Here is a 12375-nt window from a genome sequence, read left to right as displayed (position 1 = left end):
TTTACCTTCCCGCCAGAGTGGTACCTATTTATCTACTTGCACTTTGACGTGCTTTCGAACTGCTAGGTTGGCAGGAGCAGGGACCGAACAGCGGGAGCTCACCCCGTCACGGGGATTCGAACTGTCGACCTTCTGATCGGCAAGTCCTAGGCTCTGTGGTTTAACCCACAGCGCCACCTGTGTCCCGAAGGGCATGCTAAAGCCTGGCAATACTTTCTGAGGAGTGTGCAGAGGACAGAGGGCTGGTGAGAGCTGTGATCTGGGGAGAGGCTTGGACCACAATTGTCCCCCAAGCTGGGGTTCCCACCCCCGTGGTAAAGAGTACTTCCAAAAAGGAAATGTGTTTTGGGGTTCATTTGAACAGCATAAAAATTTAAGCAAGCAATCAATTAATCAATAAATAAATATGTAGAAGGAATTATTGGGCCAACCTATTGTATGCCTTTGTTAATAATTTAGTCAAAATAGCAGTAGAAATGCCAGACTTTCAGACCATGCGAAGCTTCAGCTGAGGATAAAACAGGCACTGATAACAATGAGATTTTTGTAACAGGGCCTTTGCGCAGTCATGGAATTCTAGTTCTAGAATGAATAACTCTTTATAAAATGATGGGAAGGGAAACAGGGTGAGAAACATTCAAAAGTGGCAGATGAGGTTAATGGACTAGGCCGAGTTGGCGAAACTAACTGGGATAATTCGGAACCAGCAAGACCAGACCTTTCTGAAAGACTGGAATGAATTTATGTTGTATTTGATAGGCAATGGTAAACAATTGACATCGTTAGTAGGGCTACAGGAAGTTTTGTAAGGTTAGAGATAATCAATTACTATCAGTATGATGTTTAAATGCTGTGTTCAAGATTTGGATTAAGGGTAATAATAATAATAACAACTACAAAATGCAATATCAGAGTATAATTAGGAAAACCATTAGTTGAGGAGGAGGGAATTCTCAGGTGGTTTGTATATATTATATGAAAGGGTTTTTATATATTATATGCAAGATTGTTGTTTTGCCAAAATATATTTGTAAAATTCAATTTAAAAAAAATGTATATTGGTTATTAAATACCACCTTCTTCTTGATTAGCTGGCATTTTAATGTCATGAAGAAATACACTGTGCTGGTTGGTAAATTAATTTTCCAGTGTTTAGCCAATAAAATTCTGGCAGCTGGATTGGACAAAGAAGAAGTAGTATTTTAGGCCAATGAATAAAAGAAGGTATCATATATGAATGCCTCTAGGACAGGTCAGAACCAAACAAAAAAGTGCTCTAGAATCTTAGGCCAGATAAAATATTATGCAAATACAATATATGGTGTAAATACATTTTGTTTTTAATTCAGTACAAGCAACTTACTGCATTTTAAGTTGCTTGTACTGAATAAGAAAACATGTATTTTTACCATATATGTTTAACATGTTTAAACTTTAGTGACATTTACATTTGAAACTAATGAACCTAACTTAGTCACAGTAATTAATCTCAATGAATCTCCACTAAGTAAAACTTAGTTGAATACCACCCTTTGCCAACAGAAACCAAATTTTCTACAGAGCAATAAAGCAGCAAGAATCACTGCTCACCACACTTTCTCACAGTAATATTTTTATTTTTTAAAGCAGTTTTCCAGAGCTCCCATTTTAGAAAACCCAAGGGCAGCAGCGTGTTTCAGGGTTTGTGAATAGAGATTTGGGAATATTTCAGACAGAGCCATCCCCTTTATGGTCAGAAGGGAATAGCCTTGCCAGTCAGTAGGTTGCAGGGGCATACAAAAAAAATCTCTCCACAAGTCATGCATTTGCCAAGTTTGCTTCCTAGCACATGAATACAAATGTTTGTCAGCTCTTGTGAAGAAAGGAAAATGCAAAATTGGCTTCCTCTTTTTTTACTACTATCCTGTCTGTGGAATGCTCTCTCCAGGGAAATTCGCCTGGTGCCCTCATTATACACCTTTAGTAAAGGTAAAGGGACCCCTGACCATTAGGTCCAGTCGTGGCCGACTCTGGGGTTGCGGTGCTCATCTCGCTTTATTGGCCTAGGGGGCCGGCGTACAGCTTCCAGGTCATGTGGCCAGCATGACTAAGCCGCTTCTGGCGAACCAGAGCAGCGCACGGAAATGCCGTTTGCCTTCCCGCACTTTGACGTGACTTGCACTTTGACGTGCTTTCGAACTGCTAGGTTGGCAGCTTTTAGGCACCAGGCAAAAACTGGTCCTCTTTAACCAGGCCTTTGGTTGATTTGATTGACATCCTATGCCCTTTTAAAATGTGTGTGTGGGGGGGGGAGTTATTGGGTTGTTGTTTTTATTTTGATTATGTGCTTTGTGGTTTTTATATTCTGATTTTCTCCTGTGAACAGCCCTGAGACCTGTAGGCATAGGGCACTATATAAATTCAATAAGTAATAATAATAATGTTGACCAAAAATAATTTTGCAGGAAATGTAGATGCAATTAAGGGGAAAGGGAAGCATTTCTGTTGGAAACCAACCATGGTACTTGCAATCAGTGGCGTAATGTGGGTTACCAATGCCCGGGGCTGCATGGAGCGAGGGATGGGAGGGAAGGAAACAGATGGAGTGCACATGCACACTCAACTGCTTAACAGCATCCCCATCACCCAGGAAATAACAGCTGCGGAGATAGGAAAAGAAGAGTCATTCTGTTTTCTGGAGAGGTCACTTCCTGGTTCACATGGAGAAGCTGTTTGCAACAGAGCCCAGCAATGTAAGCATGCAGCTGTATTGAGGCAGCACTGGGTGTTGAAATTTTGTGCTCCTAACAATTCTGCACCCGGTGCAACTGCCCCTTTGGGGCCCCCACATGCTACGCCGCTGCTTATAATTTAACATAGCAAACCATGGGTAGGCAAACTAAGGCCTGGGGGCCGGATCCAGCCCAATCGCCTTCTAAATCTGGCCCGCGGATGGTCTGGGAATCAGCATGTTTTTACATAAATAGAATGTATCCTTTTATTTAAAATGCATCTCTGGGTTATTTGTGGGGCCTGCCTGGTGTTTTCACATGAGTAGAATGTGTGCTTTTATTTAAAATGCATCTCTGGGTTATTTGTGGGACATAGAAATTCGTTCATTATCTTTTCCTCAAAATATAGTCCGGCCCCTCACAAGGTCTGAGGGACAGTGGACCGGCCCCCTGCTGAAAAAAATTGCTGACCCCTGTTAAGTAAATCATACAAATGGAACACCGAAACACACACCTACAGTGTATATGAATATGGCAAGTTTATATTGGCTCTGAGCAATAAGACTTTACGCTGCCCATCTCTGGACAGTTGCTATAGTTGAAGTTCTCAAACATCAATTAAATGGCAGCAGCAGATGGTTCTGGGAAGACCATCCCACTCACAAGTTTTTTAGGCTACTGTGGAACACAACATTTCCTTTTGTGACCATGGCCTCAGGGAGATAAAAATATTCCAGAGAGTGCAGATAAAGCTCTATCCACACGGCTCCCATTAGCATCAACGAAAACGGCATACCTAAATTAATACATGCTGTTTTCAAAAGCGATGTCATTGTGTGCAACATTAAGAAATTTACAAGGGGAGGAGGTGTATACCATCTATTTGATAATAGGTTGAATGGGAGGGGGAAATAATCCAACAGAAAAATCTGGAGAAAAAGGAATAGGAATTATGCAGCGGGGAAGATAATTAGTGCTCAGAATTGCCCACCCAGGCAACCGCCAAAAAGTGACAATTGAGGAAAACTGTTTTATCCCTTGGTGGGTGATTATATTGAAGATAATGCCTGTGATTGTGTAGCCTTCCCGCCGGACAATCTTGTTGAACACCTTTGATTCCTGCAAAGAATGTCTTTCTTTAATTCATTTTCTGAAAGTGAAGCCTCAACTGTATATTATGAAAATGACAGTCAGTCTTTTTCTCCTCTGGCAGGTGCTTGAGTTCTATAACTGATGCTGCAGCATCAGTTTTGTAAAGGTCCTTTCCAAGATATAGTTTCCTTTTGTCGCTTAAGATAACAATATGTTAAGCCCCATCATAACTCCTCCTCCTCCTCTTCCTCCTCCTTTTTGAAAGAAAGAAAGAAAGAAAGAAAGAAAGAAAGAAAGAAAGAAAGAAAGAAAGAAGCAGATAGATCAAAATCTTACTGAAGTGAGGGTGCTCATGCACACACACACAAATCTATCTGTGTTCCCAGCATACCATGACTGACAGTTCAATTGTATAAAACTTACAGGATTTTAAAAAAATAAATAAATTGTAAAATGCTGATAAAAAACACTATTCGGTTGGCAGCTGCAGAGCAGGAATATGCTGTGTCAGGAACTGTCCATTTCGAATTGGTGTGTACAACCTCTCTGATTAAAATGATACCTCTGTTCTGCTCTGCTTGCACTGCTCCCATCTACTGTATAGCATTTAAGTGAAGAGAAGATTACAACTCTCAGGAGCTTTAATGGAAGTATGTTTGTTCGTGTTGGGGAAGAGAGCATAAGAGGAGTAGACATTTAACAGGGATGTATATCCAATTCTAGGCTGCACAGTTCAGCAATCAGCATGGGTTACTTTCCCCCTCATTGTTAACTTTTGTGCCAATCCTGCACGGGTTCAAGAGGCCCACAATAAATTGTCACCCTTTGTTTGCACCTTCCATTGATGGACTGCCTCCCGCTATTTAAATCCTTTTAAAAACGAAGAAATAACAATAATAGTACTAATGCTGCTACTAGAAGCCTTAACTACTACTACTACTACTACCAGCCACCATCTTGGATTCCTCACATCCACGCAACCCCCCACCTCTGAAGTTAAGGCTTGAATCCAAAGTAGTGTTAATCCACTCATTCTACTACGGCAAGGATTTCTGGTTGCGCAGTGGAAACCCCCTCCCCATGTTCCCCTCACCCAGAACAACCTCTAAATCAGTTCAGCATTTTCACCACAATGCTCCACAGTAGATCTGGGGAGGGTGGGAGAATTGGGGGGCGGGGAGGAAGGGAGAAGAGGAGATAAATTTCCATTGTGCAGGCATAAATCTTTGCACCAACAGAATGAGGGCATTGGATACCACTCTAAATAATTCTGGAACACTGGGAAGAAAAACAGGGGGCTGTTGACATATTTGGGGCAGCAGCAATCTTCTCCCCTGCAATGATGTGGAATTGCTTAACATCCAGTAAAATTGCCCCGAAAGGAAAATGCCATGGGCCCCTGTGACACCTGGTAGGACAGGAGTGGCAGAATCTGTCAGAGGGGGACGAGGATAAGGATTCTGAGGATTCTGGGGAGGTACACACACCTCAAGCAGCAACTGGGATGAGGGTTTCACCTCAGAACTACCAGACCTCCCAAAAGGGGAGGGGATGTGTTAAGTTGTGGGTGAACATATCAGACGACACAGCGATTCTTCAAACAGCTCTTGTTTATTCACAGGCCAGAACAGAACTGAACTGAAGGGTTCAGCCAGCCTGCTTATATAGAGCTCAACTACAACGCAACTGTAACAGATTTCTGTAACTATCCAATCACTGAACGTCACTTTCAGTCCCATATTTGCATATGTGGACCTGAGTGAAAACTATCTACAGTATCCCCCTGCTGGCCCAGGGTGAGAACTTCAGTACATAACAGGAAGCTTGGCTGATCCAGTCTCCACCCTGCGACCTGAGAGTAAGGTTCCCACAGTAGCTGAGGAGCCAAATTGGTTGGAGGCAGAGGGATTCATAGGGTTGGACTTCAGTCCCATCACCAAGGATGCACTGCTGTCAGCATAGACATAAACAGATGTGCAGTCCACCCCCAATAGGGGTGCATGTCTGCAAGCTTCTCACTTGTGATGGGAATCACAAGTGAGCTCTACGTGGGGCTACCTTTGAAGGTGACCTGGAAACTACAATTAATCCAGAATGTGGCAGCTAGACTGGTGACTGGGAGTGGCTGCTGAGACCACATAACACCAGCCATGGAAGACCTACATTGGCTCTAGGTACATTTCCAAGCACAATTCAAAGTGTTGGTGCTGACCTTTAAAGCCCTAAATGGCCTCGGCCCAGTATACCTGAAGGAGCATCTCCACCCCCATTGTTCAGCCCAGCACTGAGGGCCTTCTGGCGGTTCCCTCACTGCAAGAAGCGAAGTTACAGGGAACCAGGTAGAGGGCCTTCTCGGTAGTGGCACCCGCCCTGTGGAACACCCTCCCATCAGATATCAAAGAAATAAACAACTATCTGACGTTTAGAAGACATCTGAAGGCAGCCCTGTTTAGAGAAGTTTTTAATGACTGATGTTTTAATGTATTTTAATCTTTTGTTGGAAGCTGCCCAGAGTAGCTGGGGAAACCTAGCCAGATGGGTGGGGTATAAATAAATTATTATTATTATTATTATTATTATTATTATTATTATTATTATGAGCTCCTGTTGTTCGGTCCCAGCTCCTGCCAACCTAGCAGTTCGAAAGCACACCAAAAGTGCAAGTAAGTAAATAGGTACCGTTCCGGCGGTAAGGTAAACAGTGTTTCCGTGAGCTGCTCTGGTTTCGCCAGAAGCGGCATAGTCATGCTGGCCACATGACCCAGAAATACTGTCTGCGGACAAACGCCGGCTCCCTCGGCCAGTAAAGCAAGATGAATGCCGCAACCCCAGAGACATTCGCGACTGGAATTAACTGTCAGGGGTCCCTTACCATTATTATTATTATTATTATTATTATTATTATTATTATTATTATTATTATATTTCCCCTAGCTTCTTAACCAAAATATGTTAACTGAAGAAAATATTATGCTTACGGAAAAATGGTTTTAAAATCTGAATAGTTACTGCACACACAAAACCCCAAAGCATAACAGCAAAAGGCAACAAAAATAACCAGGACAAACACATCCAGCTATTCCAGGCTGCCCATTATTTTCTTTAAGTTCCTTAAAGCAATGTCTTCCAGACAGAGTTTTCAGCATCTCCAGGGTTCAGCAGCTCATTCAGTATCTCTCTTCCAGCAAAAAGCTTAAAATCTCTCTGTGTGTTTTTTTATAACCAAACAAGAAAGCACACTCTTCCCTTCTTCCTTCTACTAAGCCCTTCTTCTCCTGAAATGAAAGCGAAATAAGTCTTCCCTCTAGACCAAACTCTGTGGTGCCTCTCTAAGGTGCTGAAGACTGACAGGAAAACGAATAAACCTCCAATAATGGAAAGCACAGGCCACACCAAGCAGAAAAATCTGAATGCAAGACCTCCTACAGCGAGCAACCCATGAGAAAACCCTGTTCCACGAACTGCATGAAAAGACAAACTTCAAAGAGATCTGGGGTGCATTTTTGGAGCTCTTCGCTGAGTAATTGCCCGCCCGCAATACCTCAGGACCACAATACTTCAAGGACTACCTCTCTTCATATGAACCTACCTGGACCCTGAGATCATCTTCTGAGGCCCTTCTTCATGTGCCTCGTCGACGAGAGGTCTGGAAGGTAGCACCACAAGAATGGACCTTTTCTGCTGTGGCTCCCCATCTGTGGAATGCCCTCCCCAGGGAGGTTCAACTGCCTCTTTCATTATACACTTTGGGTGCTAGGCAAAAGCGTTCCTCTTCAACAAGGCCTTTGGTTGATTGACATCTGATGCCCTTTTAAACTTGTAATGGAAGGAGGGATTATTGGGTTGTCTTTGTTTTTATTTTTTACTATGTACAGTGTTACATCTGGTTACATACTTAATTCGTTCTGGAGGTCTCTTCTTATCCTGAAACTGTTCTTAACCTGAAGCAACACTTTAGCTAATGGGGCCTCCTGCTGCTGCTGCACTGCCACCGCGCGATTTCTGTTCTCATCCTGAAGCAAAGTTCTTAACCCGAGGTACTATTTCTGGGTTAGCAGAGTCTGTAACCTGAAGCGTATGTAACCTGAGATACCACTGTATTCTGTGTCTTTTAAATTGTAATTTTATGTGGTGAACCACCCTGGGTTCTACAGGTGTAGGGCGGACTGGTCATGTTGTCATGGTCATGTGGATGCCTGATTATCATCTTCCGAAGCAACTACAGTCATCCCGCTTCTTTCGAATGCTTCATGTTGCATTTATTCAGGTTAAGAACACAGGAAACCTGGAAGTGTTTACTTCCAGGTTTCGCCGTGCACAAACGCGCAGAAGTGTTCTGCACACTTTGTCCATGCGCAGAAGTGCTCTATCGCACTTCACACATGCGCAGAAGCACCGGTTACGGACTTTTCAGGGTGCAAACAGAACCCTGGAATGGTTTGTGTCTGCAACCAGAGGTACCACTGTACTCTATTCCGAACTTAAAAATGGAAAGCGTAATGCTGGTGGTCAACAAAAGAGGTTTAAAGACTGTCTTAAGGCAAATCTAAAAAAATGTAATATAAACACCAATAATTGGGAAACACTGGCCTGTGAGCACTCCAATTGGAGAACAGCCTTTACCCAACGTGTCATGGGCTTTGAAGGCACTTGAACTCAGGACGCAAGGAAGAAATGTGCTAAGAGGAAGGCACACTTGGCAAACCCTCACCGTGATCAGCTCCCGCCTGGAAACCAATGTGGATCCAGAACTGGCCTCCACAGTCACTTATGGACCATGCTAAGACCATGTTTATGGAAGGCAATCTTACTCGGCTTCAAGGGATGGCCAAAGAAGAAGAAGATAACCAAATTAAATAAATAAATAATTGCATCTAGAAAAAGGGGATGGCACAGCACAGGGATGGAAACTTATCCAGTTTAATGTGTGTGTTTTTATCTGCGACTTGAGCAGAGTACTGACACTCCTTTATCCTAACCTTTATCTGAGAACATGAGCCTCAACACTGTGTAACATGCTAAACAAGCAAACATCAGAAACGAAAATGGTGTTGAAGAAGACGACAGAGCAAAGGGGCAGGGGTATGAGAGGCAGGAAAGGGGAGGGAATAAGAAGGTGAACTGTTTTATTACAATTGTCTTATCGTGAAAACTCTAATATAATATAGAATTTTTTTAAAGGCTTCCAATCATTAGCTAAACTTTTGACCTTTTGATTTTAACCCATCCAAGCAGCAATTAACCCTAACCAAATGATATATGCTTATCAATGAACTCCGTTCCTTCACAAGGTTTATTGGTTGTGTGAATATTGAAGGAAAGATTCCGTTAAACTGGTCAGATCATAACTCATAACTCAGTCTTTAAAATCTTTTGGCCATTCAGTGGTGACTTTTCCATGTTCTTTGTATATGGATTTTTTGAAAGTAGGTTCTATATTTCAGACTGTACATGAATGTGATGGATAAACTGATTTTTGTGTGTGTGTGCAGATTCTTCCCCTTCCTCTTTTTTCCAGTATATTTTAGAATTTCTAAAACCTAAATTATAATGGAGATTACTGAACAAATGCACCATGAGGTATATGATGTTCGTCCCATCATAGACAGTTGTTGTTTTCACAATTAATTCATTGTTGCTGAGAAGGTTAAATAGACAGGTAGAATACTTCTTGAGAGTGACCTTACCTCCCAGGGTAGCTGACAGCAAGAAGTGTGTCCCATATTTCTTGATAAGATTGTCTGTGATCTGCTGAAGAGTCGGCCTACGTCCTAATAGTCTTATGTTCCGGAAAAATTCAGGGGCGAGAGGCAGCGGGGAGCCAAGAAAATTCTTTCTCTCGACGGCTAAGTTATTTACTTTCCAACGGCCAAATTCCCTGGAAAGCAAAAGGAAAAAAAATATATGTCTCATTCAAAAACACATCGTTTAGACATTTTCACTAGAAAACTACACCAACCAGCTGTCTAGTATATATGTATGTATCACTTATTTCTGATAGTCTGTCATGCATTTGATACCTAAAACAAGCAAAACGTAAAACAGAGGGATCATTTCATAACAAAGCCATTGTGTGAAGAAAACAAAAACTTGTTTTTAAAATGTCTGTTTTAAAAATTGCCTATTTCCTTCTGCAGAGTGTGATGGTTGTCCGCAACAGGCTGGTTTTATTCTGCAAGGGATACTAGTAGAGCGATATCAACATGAATATTTGGAATTTTTCTTATGCTGCGGGGGGGGGGGGGACAAAAGCCTTTCTTTCAAACACGTTTCTCTGAGAGAAAAGCATCACACCAACTCAGGTTTGGCATGTTTTCATAGCTGAATTGGAACACGGTTTCTTATGGAAGTCCACTAGTCCCAGTCCTTTTCAAAGCATTTATTGAATTGTCCTCACTCTCAGTGACCCTCATCAACATTATCAAGTAGCTATATCTGGTGGGTTATGCATCGTGGTGACATCATCCCATTTCACTGCACAATCACCTGACCAGGAAGGATGAACAGCAATATCTAGGCAGGTGATGGCACTGAAGTGGCAGCAGGAAGGGGGAACAAAGAAACTGAACTGGATTAAAGAAAGATGCAGCATTACACCCGCAAAACAGGCGTTAATTAACTTAGCAACACTAGGATGACAGTGTTCACACTAATTCTACTACTTGTGAATGACCACTGATCATTTGCATACATTTGAAGGCATCTACACCTGCCAACTGAATGCAACACTCGTAAGATTTTTACCAATTGCTTTTGCTGCAACAGACAACCACGTTATCCTTTTGGAAGTTGCTGCAACTAAAATAATTCTGCCTTATGAAAGTTGCCAGCTACCTAAAAAGCCTAAACTAGAGCATGTTTGACACAGCTCTACAAAATCACGAGAGGGGTTTTCATAAATTGCCTTTCTATTTCTCCTTCTCGTGCTTTGAATGGCCACTTACCCCTTTCCAGGTGGGCGGCATTTGTTGCCCCTCACCCATTGCTGGATTTACATATAAGCTAAACAAGCTATAGCTTAGGGCCCCACTTTCTTGCCCCCCCCAAAAAAATCAATATTAATTTAAAAAAATTAAATCTTTATTGCGGTCCATAGACCCACAAAATGGTTTCAAAACAAGATGCAGTTAAGACAGCCAAACAACAGGTGAAAGAGACAGAGGTAGTCATTTGTTGTGTCTAGAACATGATGGTCTTTGTTTCTTGCAACCTCTGAAAGAAACTTTGCCATGGTCAGTGTAATATCATTTGACTTATCCTCCAGAAGGCTTCAGATTTTCCTGCCTAATTTGCTAGTATGGGTTTGATCAGTTGATCCCTTGCTTGCTCATACTGCTCACTACTAATATACTTCTTCTTAATTGTATTTCAGTTCAACAATTACTTTGATAAAATACATCTTTTGTTATGTGCAAATGGCCTTCGATACCTATTAGGTCCATAAATTGCCATATAGCATATATTCAACACACAAAAAAACCAGCCACAATTTGTTGTTGGCAAAGGATAGCTGGACATATAAAGGGCCCCATTACCTTCAGTAGCTTAGGGCCTCATCAAACCTAAATCCAGCCCTGCCCTCACCTGTCTGCATCCATCCCTAGAAGCCCTGAATCACGAGCCACCCTGCAGGGCGGAATTTCCGCCAAAACATTAAAATTTGAATGGGCCAATCAGGGGCTCACTCATGGGTGGAGCCTTGTTGGCAGACCATTTTAATTCTTTTTTTTAAAAAACGAACACCTCAACAAATCGTGTCCTCCCTAAAGAGGTGGTGAGACCTGGAGACTGACCTCCTGGTTGTGGGTGGGTCTATTGGATAGCCACAACACCTGATTGGTAGGTCCCTCATTGCTGGGTGTAATCTGGCCAATGGGGCTCAGTCTAAATGGATCGAGGGACCTATATACAGTGGTACCTCGGGTTAAGTACTTAATTCATTCCAGAGGTCCGTTCTTAACCTGAAACGGTTCTTAACCTGAAGCACCACTTTAGTTAATGGGGCCTCACACTTCTGCCGCACGATTTCTGTTCTCATCCTGAAGCAAAGTTCTTAACCTGAGGTACTATTTCTGGGTTAGCGGAGTCTGTAACCTGAAGTGTATGTTTTTTTTTTGTTTTTTTTTTAAATAATTTTTATTGATTTTACAACATAAACAAAAAACAAATAAACATAACACGACTTCCCCAAACCTCCCCTTCCCTGCATCCATATTTTAAAATTTTTAGCAATTCTTCATCCCATTTATATTTAATTCTCTTTAAAAAAAAAATTCTATTTTATAAATTTCAATTTATAGCTGTAATTCTTTGTATCCAATCCCTTGACATCTTAACATTCCGAAATTTTACAACAATTTTTAAGATAGATTTTAAATTTTTTCCAGTCCTCCTCCACTGTCTCTTTCCTCTGGTCACGAATTCTGCCGGTCATCTCTGCCAGTCCCATAAATTCAGTCACCTTGGTCTGCCATTCTTCCAGAGTAGGTAATTCTTTAGTCTTCCAATACTTCGCCAAAAGGATTCTTGCTGCTGTTGTTGCATACATAAAAAAGGTCCTATCTTTCTTTGG

The 12375-nt window shown here is 41.9% G+C and overlaps 1 protein-coding gene and 1 long non-coding RNA gene across 3 annotated transcripts in view; one reads left to right on the top strand and one right to left on the bottom strand.

Annotated features, from left to right (window-relative positions):
* LOC309344071 overlaps positions 1 to 12375 on the top strand; it is a 352998-nt gene that overhangs the window by 70367 nt on the left and 270256 nt on the right. The window lies entirely within an intron of this gene.
* Positions 1 to 12375, bottom strand: part of BRINP3 (BMP/retinoic acid inducible neural specific 3) — a 263578-nt gene that overhangs the window by 110435 nt on the left and 140768 nt on the right. For both annotated transcript variants that reach the window (XM_081865868.1, XM_081865869.1), the window contains exon 3: positions 9491 to 9681. In XM_081865868.1, the coding sequence (XP_081721994.1) occupies positions 9491 to 9681 (191 nt within the window). The remainder of the gene's footprint in view (positions 1 to 9490; positions 9682 to 12375) is intronic.

Source organism: Podarcis erhardii, assembly GCF_964252035.2.
Source record: "Podarcis erhardii genome assembly, chromosome: 6".
Classification (NCBI taxonomy): domain Eukaryota; kingdom Metazoa; phylum Chordata; class Lepidosauria; order Squamata; family Lacertidae; genus Podarcis; species Podarcis erhardii.
This window is presented reverse-complemented; position numbering and strand designations above follow the sequence as displayed.